Below are 12,046 nucleotides of genomic sequence, written 5' to 3' on the forward strand. Positions count from 1 at the left end.
AAGCAGTGGTATCAACGCAGAGTACTTCTCTTTCTTTCTTTCCTTCTGTCTTTCTCTCTGTCTCGTTCACAGAGCCCGTACAACGCGCTTAAACCACCACGACCAGGTGCACCTGTCAAGTGCTCTATGCCGTTGGAGTTTGATTAATGACAGAAATATTTCTTGAATAAACAACAAGGCGCGCTTAAACTCGCTGAACAGATTGACATTTGGATATATTTGAAAATAGCAACAATTTAGATTTAACGATGAAGATAACTCGCGACAGCGCGGGCAATCGCTCGGAAAATGATAATTCGGAATTAACCTTCGTTGATCTAGTGTTAACACTTTGAATTTAAACTACCGAGGCAAAAAATTTTCATAGGCGTGCTCCTTAATGAATATGGAAACGATCTCTTGTCCTTCTTCTAATTTTTTTTTCTAATTCTTTTTTTTTTTTTTTTTTTAACGATTACGTTAATATTAATATATTCGAATATATTTATGTATTAATTTTATTAATAATTATATATATATATATATATATATATATATATTTTATTAATAATTATATATATATATATAATTATTAATAAAATTAATACATAAATATATTCGAATATATTAATATTAACGTAATCGTATATATAATAATGTATATATATATATATATATATATATATATATATATATATATATATATATATATACATTATTATATATTTTATGAATATATTTACGGCTCTTTGTGAGTTTATTTTGAACAATAATTAAGAATATTGAACAGAGAGAAGCTAATTAGAGGGAATGTAATCAACATCGATCAGGAGTCGACGAGTCTTGGGAAGTAAGCGGCACGAGAGTAAGTTTGCCCGCGGAGGTGTCTTGTCGAGATTGTCGCGAATAGAATCATGCAAGCTGTGCCCTCGCTTCGCCTCACCTCGCTACGCCTCACCGCGTTCTGAACCTCTTTGCATATACATTCTGTAAGATTACTTTGTGCGGTTTACACCCTGCGATCCCTCCCCTCACCTTCCTATCCCTCCGGCTACCTCCTTCAGCAGCACGCTGCGCTTCAAGTCCTCGCTTCCTTTCGTTGCCGAGAGGCAAACCACCCTCCAAGTTTCATCCTAAATCCCTAATGTATGCGGAACTATACGGCAGAAATTCCAAGTTCGGCACGGCCGTGTTAGGCGCCTTTACGATGAGTTTCCATCCCCTTTCCCTCCCCGCCTCGTTCCTCGCTCTTTGCCACACGCAAAGAGACGAGGCTCGCCCGACAAGACTCGCCCTCCGTATAAGAGGCGAACACGCGTGATCCTAATTAGAACGCGTCCTCGAGGTGCCGAAGTAAAAGCGAGCTTCTTGTTAGGCGTCTCGACGAAGACGCCCGTCGGCATCCACGTATATACATGCGAGTGCACAACTGTAGCGCTCCCCCTATAAAAGAGCTCTCTCTCTCTCTTGTTCCACCCTACTCATTGCCAATATTTCCAAATGAACTCGAGTTTTAACTTCCACGACACGTGACGCTAATTCGCGAGAACATTCGACGTGACGACCGGTGAAACAAGCTCAAAAATATGAAATCTTTTATAGACGGAGCTATAATATCTCATTATTATTCTCGCGTCAGAAAGAAACGAGGTAACCGTGAGAATTCTCACAGGACGACAGGGTAAAATATCTCGCCACCCGCGTTCTTTTCTATTTACATAGAAAAGAAGCTGCCTCCGTCGTCGGAAAAGCATAACGCCTACAAACGGCCGCATTAGTCGCGTATTACACTGGTGTAATACATTATGTTTCGGTGATTAAATAAGTCTCTGTGAAAAAGCTCTCTGAATACTAATAAAAAACGAGGCATATGTGACACAAATGAGAATTTTTATACTATATATTTGCAAGTAATTATGAAAATATAATTGTAATTGAAAATTATCGTTAATTGTCTAAAATTTTATTAAATGCGTCTCTGAAAAAGCTCTCTGTCGAATACTAACAAAAACGAGACGTATATGACACGAATGAGAATTCTTATATATATATTTGCAAGTAATTATAAAAATATAATTGTAATTAAAAATTCTTGTTAATTGTCTAGAATTTTATGAAACGCGTCTCTGAGAAAGCTCTCTGTCGAATATTAACAAGAACGAAACGTATGTGACACGAATGAGAATTCTTATATATATATATATTATATTTGCAAGTAATTATGAAAATATAATTGTAATTGAAAATTATCATTAATTATGTAGAATCTTGCATCAAACATCTCCCCTTTGCATCTCTGATCCCGCCAGTAGATTTTCCTGTCAATCATCGTCACGTACCTGTGGCGCATTCAATGACTCGTAATCAGCTGTTCGAAGAAAATATGACGGGAAACCGTACGAAACGCGACGACGTGTTGGTCGGCCAACGGCACGCGACACCGCGTTAGACGAAACGGTCATTAGAGATGCAAAGGGCGGAATCGCCCGGCTACGTTGCATAATAATTACCGTAAAGAAAGCCCGACGAGAGAGGTGGCGGCTCTTACCCACGGGCTTCCCAGGAGATTACAGGATGTCCGGAGGCGAGAGAGGATTCTCCCCGCGTGGCCCGTAAACCCTTTCCGCGCTTACAAGCAATAAAAATTAACGGCCGGCCCGCTCGATGTCGTATAATATGAAAGGCGGCCCGCCAGGACCGGACTTGTGGCGCGCGAGTAATACATAATTATCATCGGCCATTCAATGTATATAACACGCGGCAATAAACAATTCCCCTTTGTTAAGACGAAAGAGTCATATAAAATAATGTGTCAAAATCTTTCGGCGTCCGTTAACGTTTTGTTCGCGAAAGGGAGATTGAGCGCGCACAGGATTACGCGATAAATATTGTATATTACGATTTTCTTATGATAACGTGATAGATCTCTCATGGAATAATAAAAAAAGTTTTAGCGCCATTTTTCATATTACAAAATCAAGGAGCCGGAATATTTTATTAGTGAAAATTTTTTTAAATGGATAAATATATCCTAAATGCATATGAGATGTTCAATTTCCTTAGAAACGAATTATGTCGCAGCCACGCGCGAACGGCGAGTAATCTCGTACGGAGGAAGTATAGAACAGCCGCATCCTTCCTCCTTCGTAGAGAGTCTTAAACGGTCGGCGTCTTTAATCGCGAGCCCCGATAAACATATCGAAATTATGATGGAGGATCGGGCCGCGTAAAAGGAACGAGCGGCAGGCGCATCCTGCCGGTGTCCAGCTTTGTTGGTCGCGACGGAAAGGAGCCCAGGATGCCCCGCTCTTCTCCCCAAGATCTCACGATCCCTCCTCCTCCACTTTTAATTTCCAGGCGCGGCTAATTATGATTTACGGCAACATCGGCGCAACATCCTGATCGCTACGCGAGATATCGCCCGCAGGATATTCAAATGCGATGAATATTGCTCGCCGCGATAAACGGCGCACGAACGACGAGAGAGAGAGAGAGAGAGAGAGACGCTGGAGGAAAGGAGACCGAGAGAGGGAACCATCGCGAGAGCGCGTGTAAAGGATACGGAGAAAGGATTCCTAGTAGCCTACTCGGTATGCAAGATGGGCAGTCAGCCTTGTACACACCGCATCCTTCCTCCCGACCCTTCAAAGGGATGTATAAGACATCCTCGCGCGTGGATAGTTCCGTGCCGAATCGCTCGTTCGGAGTATTTAAAGCCCGTCGGGATAATTCAATACCCTCCCTCCCTTTCCTTTGTGTCTCCGCGTGTGTTTGGAAAACATAAGCGGCGGGCGATGTCACAATACGACGACTGCCATGATTTAACTCTCGCGAGGAAGCCAAGGTGTAACGACCGCTTTCGCCCGAAGGCGGTATATAATTGACCCCAAAAACTCGCAATAGTTAAGTGCTATAGACACTAATATCCTTTTATCTTCTCGCCAAGATATCTTACTCTTCTCTGTCTCGTGTGATTTTTTAAAATTATAATATTATATTAAAATAATATTTATTATTTACATCAAGTATACAGAATCTTTCCTCGCCTTCTCCCGAAATTTACTATTTGTCACTTAAATCTGTATCGTTTGCAACACTTTAATTGCAAGAGAAGAAAAACAATATAAAAGATCTCTTACCTTATCGGCTCGTTTCCTAGCGGAGGTAGTCGTGTCGTTAGGCCTGGCAGGAAGATCGGTTTCGCTGGCCATCCGGTTGAAACGTTGCATCCGCTCGCGAACGCTAAGCTGCTCAGCCGAAGTGGGATTCGTCGTCGTTGTTGTTTCATCCTCCTGTAATTCAACAGTTTCGATTTCACAGAATAGTTCCGAGTTTAATTACAACTAATTGCCAAGAATACATAGTCGAAGTGTAACACGAGAAAAGTAAATAAATTATAGATAAATGGATAATCTTGGTAAAAAAAAAAAAACGATACTGAATTAATAAAATAGCAGAAATAATCTGCATGTAAATTAAAAAAAAATTTCTATAATATTCTCGTAATAATTTACAGTTATTGTATTATCTATTAATCTCTTCATCTTAAGTTTTCATTATTTATTATTGACACTATAACTAGATATTTTATTATCTAGCTACATCGAATATTGCTTTCGATATTACATAAATTATAAACATAAAAATTAATCGTTATCGTCGGCGTAATCTTTCACGTTGTGCGATGGTGACACCGATCGATAAAACCAATCGATAAAAATCTTACCTTTATGACGGTTTCCGAGAAGCCACTCTTATTCTTGTCAACATTTTCCTTGTTCTCCAGCTTAAGTTTGTCCTGACTTTTGCGTCGCGGTGGAACAGGTGGTACCGACGCGTTGGACGCATCCGGATTATCATTTTTCTGGTCGTTTTCGCGGGCCGAGATTGGCATCGTAGACTCCTCGAGACTCGCGTGAGAACTGTTCGACGACGGACTAAGGGGCGCGGGGGGTGGCGGCCGATAAGGTGGAGGTTCCCGCAAAGGAGAAACCGGAGTAGCTAGATCGGGAGAGGCAAGAGGAGATCCTATTGGCTGAGGGGACGAAAAGTCTAGGAAAGGTTGCCGATATTTCTTCTTGAGGACCAGGTACTTATCACCCTGTTAAAGAACGTTCACTTTGTAAGAGCGATTCGTCTATGAATGATTTGACAGGAGCGACAGACATGCGTACATACACGTCACTAGGTTTATTCTATTATATTAACGAAAAAGAATCCTGAAAATTCAATAAAGATTCTTAATTTTCAATATTACATATTTATCTGAGAAGTTTATTTTTCACATAAACTTGTATATTTTCATAAACTTGTATATTTTTAACTACATATTTATAAGTTAATATTTAGTATTTATATAAAATATTTAAAAGTTTATTTTTCATATAAATTTTATATTTTAACCTACAAAATTAATCTTTTCTCTCACTCTCTCTCTCTCTCTCTCTCTCTCTCTCTCTCTCTACTTCTCACTCTCTAAAATATAAATAATACATAGTTCGTTTTATTTAGAAAGTTAATATCGTCATTTTTCGGTTTACGTGCAAAATCGATATTTCGAACGATATTAACGAGAAAACAAAATTCTAAACTTCATTCCCACAACACTACGAATATTTTCATCGTCACTACTGTAGTCAAAACACGTTCGCGCGCGCGTATAAATGTTCAAGTCCGTCGAGAAGTTCGTTGTTTATGTCTTTCCGAATATCATCGTAACATAAACTCTCTTCTCTCTCTCTCTGTCTCGACCCAGCTTTTTTAATACATAAAATCACAACAACACGCATATTCTCGAGATATAACATTCTTTACGATCGATATAACACTACGATGTATAATTTAAGATCCGAGTAGGACCGAACAAGATGAATTTGTATAATATAAATACAACAATAACAATGGCTTCGTACGAAATTTTTTCAACCGACCGCGCGAGCAGAACCGGCAACATCGCCGAGCGCGCAACAAGTCGCTCCTGTTAAGGAAAATGAACGGGAGTCGCGACAGAGCCCGTATAACCTACCTCCTCGTTTTTTATGGTGGCTAGGATGTTAACATACTCCTTGAACCGATTTCTCGCTTCCACTGTAACGGAAAATCATACGCTCAAGTCCAAGACTCGCTCTGCGAGCTGTCGCATGTGTTTACATCACGGAGGCGAAAGCCAGGCGACGCCTCGCGACGAGACAGTCGCGAAAACAGGCGACAAGCTGGAAATTTAACCCACCTCGAGTCTCCGGGTCCGTCAAAAATCGTTTGAAATGCTTCACCAAATCGTGATTGCGTGCCGTGCCACCGTTTTCCAACAAATAATTGCGGATCTCCTCGAGAGACAACTCACCGGGCGCCGCCATCTTGAACCAACTAATCGACGATGCGTCAGAGCCACGTACGGCTGTCCGCGAAGCGGGCTTGGCCAGTTGGTAAAAGCGGTCGCTGCGATTATCACCGAGAGCGAGAGAAACGCGCCGAGCGTCGATCGACGTCGAGGTAAGAAAGAATTGCGTTATATATATTTATCAGGGCCTCTCTCAACAAAAAAAAAAAAAATCTAAGCGACGATTTGTAGTAGACTACTACAAGTGCACGTATACGTGCGATATGTTATATATTCCAAGATTATATCGTAGTAAATATTTGCTTTAAATATACAGCGTCGACTCGTTACTCGAATTCTCAAAGAGTTAACCATTGATTGAATATAGATTGAATAATTACTGTAAATCTTCTTGTATAGATTTCCATCCGCTGATAGAACGCAGAATCATGTTGCGTATAAAAGGTTCGCAAAGTAAATGTGAAAAGTTTTGTATCGTAAGCCTCTTTGTGTCGTATACCATCCCCACTCCAGTGACCTTCGGTATATAGAGAGAAATAACCGCAGTGTTTACGTTTCGGGAGTCTCGCGATACAAGTGTGGTATCGCATTCCATCCCCACTCTAGTGACCTTCGATGGTAAGTAAGAATAAATAGAGTATTTACATTTCGTTAGTCGAGTAGTACAACTGTGAGAGTACGGATCGTTCGACAAATTTTTCCACGATGGAAAGATAAGTGTATAAATCGCAAACAGTTCGACATCTTGGGGAAAGTTCAAATCTTTCCTTCGTCGTTTTATGCGAAACGCGATGTATTTTCGAAATTATAATACGATGATTCGTAGATCGAACAATTTTTTTACGCGTTAACATTATGATCGATCATGGAAGGGACTCTATATAAAACAACAAAAGACGAATACGATCCAAAATATGCTCAAAAATATGCTTTAATCGTGGAAAAATTTGTAATATTTGGTTAACGTTAAATTCTTTTGGCTGAGGAGGACTTGTGAATCGTAGCTAATTTCACTGCTCAAGGTAATTATCTGTCGTCGCATAAATTTATTGCAATCTGTTCCTTTATTTGAATATATACATACACAAGTTTATGTAAATGTTGTGTAATAATGTATAATAATCATGAAATAATTGCAAGTAACTAATTATAATTAAATAATTAACCGTGTGAAAGTAGATAATCTCATCTTGCATAAGTATTATAATTTTTATTTTATCCTTATGGAGATCTATTCTGTTAATTGCATTCGATTGAATAATGATATTCCAATATTCGTTAAAATCGTCGATAAATGTGTGTGTGTGTGTGTGTGTGTGTGTGTGCGCGTGTGTGGAATATATATTTAATAACCGCGAAAGTATTTATCGATGTTAATGCATCCGACCCGATATTTAATTCATCTGCACAAATAGACGATCCTCAAAGCTTTCGAAAACGTTATTTCGCGAATTTTCCACGTTCGAACGATGCGGAATTTTCGTTCGTCGGATTAAATACGCGTATTTTAAACCGGTACATATTAATGGAAACGAACGGGAGTGCATTTCAACACTTTTCCGCCAAAAGCACTTTGCTGATCGGAATAGAATCAAAACGCACGACGCGGTCTCCTCGAGCGAAATCTTTTTTCTTTTTTTTTTTTTTACCAGACATTCAGGCGAAATTGTAATCTGTCCCTGCCACTGTTTGGCGCGAGATGCCGTCCGAAACACGCGCCTCTATATTTATTCAACGACCAATTAGTAACCGGCGTGATAAATTCTGACTTAATTTACGAACTACCGTAATTTCCCGTGTACTTTTTAAATTGCTTTATAAAAGAGAGAGAGAGAGAGAGAGAGAGAGAGAGAGAGAGAGAGAGAGACGTAAAAAATCCGTATAAAAAGCTTTTGTGAGATCTTTTTTGAGTTTTAATTTAAACGCTTAAATTGTTGAGCATAAAAAGCGTTAATGAATGAAATGAAGAATAGTTTGATGAAATACTGCATTTTAATATATAAAGTGTCCCAAATAGATACGATACAAACTCGTATTTTTTGTCAAAAAATAATTATCTTTTTTCTTTGGCAAGAAATCAAAAAATTCATTTTTTATAGATATTCCATTAGAAAAAAAAAAAAAGGCAAAATAGATCATTTGTTGTTTCTTGATTTTTTTTATGTGAAAATTTTATTTGGATGGACAAAAATTCCCTTATGATAACAAAGTATACTTTCTGATTTTGATATAACTACAAAGTAGACTTTGATATCTACATATGTAATATAGCAAATATACTGTATTAGCATAATAAAAAATGACATCTCGAAAACTATGCAAAATTCTTGCTTTTTAACAAAACATACCAGTCTGTACTTTATCTATATGGAGAACACTCTGTATAAATTCGATAATAATATATGTGTATACATGTATACTGTGTTATATACAAATATATTGTAAATATTATTGTTACATCTTCTTGTATTTCATATGCTATGATGCGGCTACCATAAAATTCAAGAATATCGCAATACATATTCGTGCTCTCTTTCTGGCCTCCGTATAAGGGGTTAAAAACTATTACAGCGCAAATGTGCCGTATACGCTATGGGTTCTCTCTCTCTCTCTCTCTCTCTCTCTCTCTCTCTCTCTCTCTCTCTCTCTCTCTCTCTCTCTCTCTCTCTTTTTCCTCTTGTTAGCTGTACAATCACGCGCCTGTAACATCGGCGGTTCTTATTAGCAATGCCTCATAATTAAGAAAACGACCTTACTAATCACCCTTGATGTGCAGAAATACACGTATAAAACTGAAGCAGGAGAGCAAGGGGGAGGGGTAGAGTAAGAGTGCTAGAAGGGCGGGTATGCGTGCAGCACGCACGGCCCAAGTACGCGTATGTGTATCCGTGGACCGGAAGCGAGGCGGTACCTTTGTAATTAAACCCCCTTTATCGGCGATATTCTAATGAAACGACGAGTAATGATCGAGCGGGGCCCGCATTGGCGCGGCAACAGTCGCACGAACATCCTTCTTTCCACTTGGACATTTGAAGGAATATTGGAAACAATTGAGGAAAATATTGACTATACAGGGTATCCCCAATTTAAACGTCAAAACTTCGGAAGTGTGTATGTAGGTATAGGGGGCCGATAAACTAAGACAAAAAGTCCTATAGAAATATGCTCGTTTTTGCTTTGTTTTGAAGAAAATTACATTACAAAAGATAAAACAAAAAAACTTAAAACAACGCTAAAATTATTAAGTTTATCGAAAAGTATCGTGAAATAAAAGTTGTAAAGCATAAAATTGAGAAAAAAGAGCGAATTAAAATATTCCTGAAATAAAATTAAGAGAATTGTAAATAAATATTCGACAAAACGCGAAATTTTGTCTCTAATCTAATTTTCTTAGGAGGATTTTATCTCACTCCTTTTCTTAATTCCATACTCTATAATTTTTATTTTATGGTATTTCTTGATCAACCTAATAATTTTAGTATTGTTTTAAGTTTTTTGGTGAAAATTATTTGTTTCATTTTCTGCCATTTTCTTCAAAACGAAGCAAAAACGAGGAAATCTCTAAAAGATTTTTTGTCTTAGTTTATCGGTCCTCTACATGCTGCCGAAGTTTTTATGTTTAAATTGGGGACACCCTGTATATCATTATAAATGTATATAATATATGTATATAATTATATATAAAATATGTGTCTTTCTCTCTATATACAAATATTCTTTTTCTCTTATATACTTTCTGCTGCTTATACGGAAAAACAAAAAGAATAAGAATAATCAAAAAGTAATTAGAAAAATAATTTTTGCATTATTTTTTTAAATAAAAAGTTGATTAGATTATACAAAAATTGCTTATATATAATTATATATAAGCATTATTTTTCTTATATCTTGTAATTTAATTGCAAGCTTCACTTTAAAAAAAACAACGTGACAATTATCCATTTAATTATTTTTCAATTATTCTTCTTATAATCTGTTCTGTATAAACAGACAAAGAGTATATATAAAAGAAAGAGAACATGTATACATATAAGGACATATTGTATATGTATTTATATATGCTTATATATAAATATTCTTTTTCCAGAAATTCACACGAGCCCTGAGGACTTAAAACATCATTTAATGGGGAAAATGAGAAATCGTCAATTCAGCAAAATTACAGAAGCTCGGAGCACGATTACTCGAAGAACGTGCACGTGCTTAACCTTTTGTCGCGAATCGTCTTGCACGACCAAGGTAGCTCGACACAATTTCGCAGACTCGGTAGGATTGATGCACGAGATTGGACGCGGGAGAGGCGAGTTACTTCCCGCCGACAAAATGCACGCCGCCGGGGTCGAGGTGACTACGGCCGGGAACGAGGACAAAGGATCGCGTCGACGCCCCACTGGTAAGTGCATCTCCACCCGATATCATCTACCCGTGTTCTACTCGCGTTATGCTTATACGCCCGTGCATATGTAAGAGATGCGTGCGCGCGCCAGCCAGTCGCGCTTTATACGTCCGGTGCGCAAAACTGCACGGAACCCCGATGCGTGTGATGATCTATCGCTCGAGATTTCGAGGAGAAGCTGCGACAATTCTAGTTTCCCTCGCACCATCGCCGTTCATTTGCGTTTACGCGAGAAATAACGGGAACGTGCGACCCGAGGCCTCGTTTGCGCGCAATTTCGTACGCCTGAAGGACCTGGATCGGGACCGGTGGAATTTCCCGATGTAAGCGGATTCGAGACACGTGAAAGTGATATTTATATTTGTTCGTGCGATATTCGAGCAACGATGATCGACGTAAGATAAGTTGTATACAGAGGGCGGAACGGAAAAGTCGGGCTCTTTCATCGAAAATTATACCCCGTTTAATTTCGGGTCGCGACTATATTTTTATTTCGCACGAGAGAAACGACACGAAGGAAGACGACATGATCTCTCACGCTCGCCATATACTCCGGAAGAAGAGAACTCCCCGTTGAGCTACTTAACGACAAGTTTGTGTTAACTCGCGCACGAGAGATGTAAGCACGAGAGAGGGACAACAATACGAATGTAGACGTTGTATCTCTTACACGAGTCACTTTGTTTTCTCACAATGCAAACAAGAGATTTTTTTCCCCCGAAACGTCGAGATATCCTTGCCTCTTCGAGAACTCGCTTCGTTCAAATGCCGACGAGATTCTTTGAGCTGCCGACTTTTATTTTAAAAAATTTGCGTTCGATTATATGATACATTCGAAGCATAACCAGAAAACACCACTGAAAATATCATTTAATTAACGTAATAATAAATTATTAAATTTCCAAAGATTGATGAATAAATAAATTTTGACATTAACTAGACAAGAGAAATAAATTTCTCAATCAGCGAGCTTAAAATTTGCAAACAAATCGCATTCAGATCGTCGCTTCTCATTCGCGGACAGTGAGTAAACTTCGGCGAGCGGACGGTAAATTCACGCTGGACCCATGAACGGCGGAGAGACTTATAGCGGCGCTCTATCGCTTCTCTCCGCCGTATAAAGCGACGATAGGGTCGCGGGGGCAATATATACGTCCGGCAGCGACGTATATATATTCGTCCGTAATTGGAGCGCGGCGGGTTCCGGCGAATCGGGGGGAGGGGGGGGGGCCGAGCGGTATAAAACGAACCGTATAAAGACCGTACTTTGGTCGGTTTTTGCGGCGCGGTTTTCAGCCGCGTACCTCCGGTGGTCTCGTTAGACAGACGAT

General features: G+C 39.1%; 2 protein-coding genes across 4 annotated transcripts in view; one reads left to right on the forward strand and one right to left on the reverse strand.

The window, feature by feature from the left end:
- The window catches only part of LOC138942643 (ankyrin repeat domain-containing protein SOWAHA-like), a 57,389-nt gene extending 50,964 nt beyond the window's left edge, over window positions 1-6,425 (reverse strand). The window contains exons 1-4 of the mRNA XM_070313023.1: window positions 6,209-6,425; window positions 6,005-6,066; window positions 4,706-5,080; window positions 4,119-4,271 (exon numbers count right to left, since the gene is read on the reverse strand). Of these exons, the coding sequence (XP_070169124.1) occupies window positions 4,119-4,271; window positions 4,706-5,080; window positions 6,005-6,066; window positions 6,209-6,335 (717 nt within the window). The 5' untranslated portion in view covers window positions 6,336-6,425. The remainder of the gene's footprint in view (window positions 1-4,118; window positions 4,272-4,705; window positions 5,081-6,004; window positions 6,067-6,208) is intronic.
- LOC138942642 (homeobox protein araucan) overlaps window positions 6,252-12,046 on the forward strand; it is a 72,802-nt gene continuing 67,007 nt past the window's right edge. Inside the window, exons 1-2 of one of the 3 annotated variants that reach the window (XM_070313020.1) lie at window positions 6,252-6,471; window positions 10,407-10,712. In XM_070313020.1, the coding sequence (XP_070169121.1) occupies window positions 10,445-10,712 (268 nt within the window). In that variant the 5' untranslated portion in view covers window positions 6,252-6,471; window positions 10,407-10,444. Of the gene's footprint in view, window positions 6,472-6,987; window positions 7,342-10,406; window positions 10,713-12,046 lie in introns of those variants that run through there. The other 2 variants (XM_070313019.1, XM_070313022.1) reach the window with 2 other exon arrangements.

Source organism: Polyergus mexicanus, unplaced genomic scaffold, assembly GCF_030449975.1.
Source record: "Polyergus mexicanus isolate NDT 795.1 unplaced genomic scaffold, iyPolMexi1.0 SCAF_23, whole genome shotgun sequence".
Lineage (NCBI taxonomy): Eukaryota > Metazoa > Arthropoda > Insecta > Hymenoptera > Formicidae > Polyergus > Polyergus mexicanus.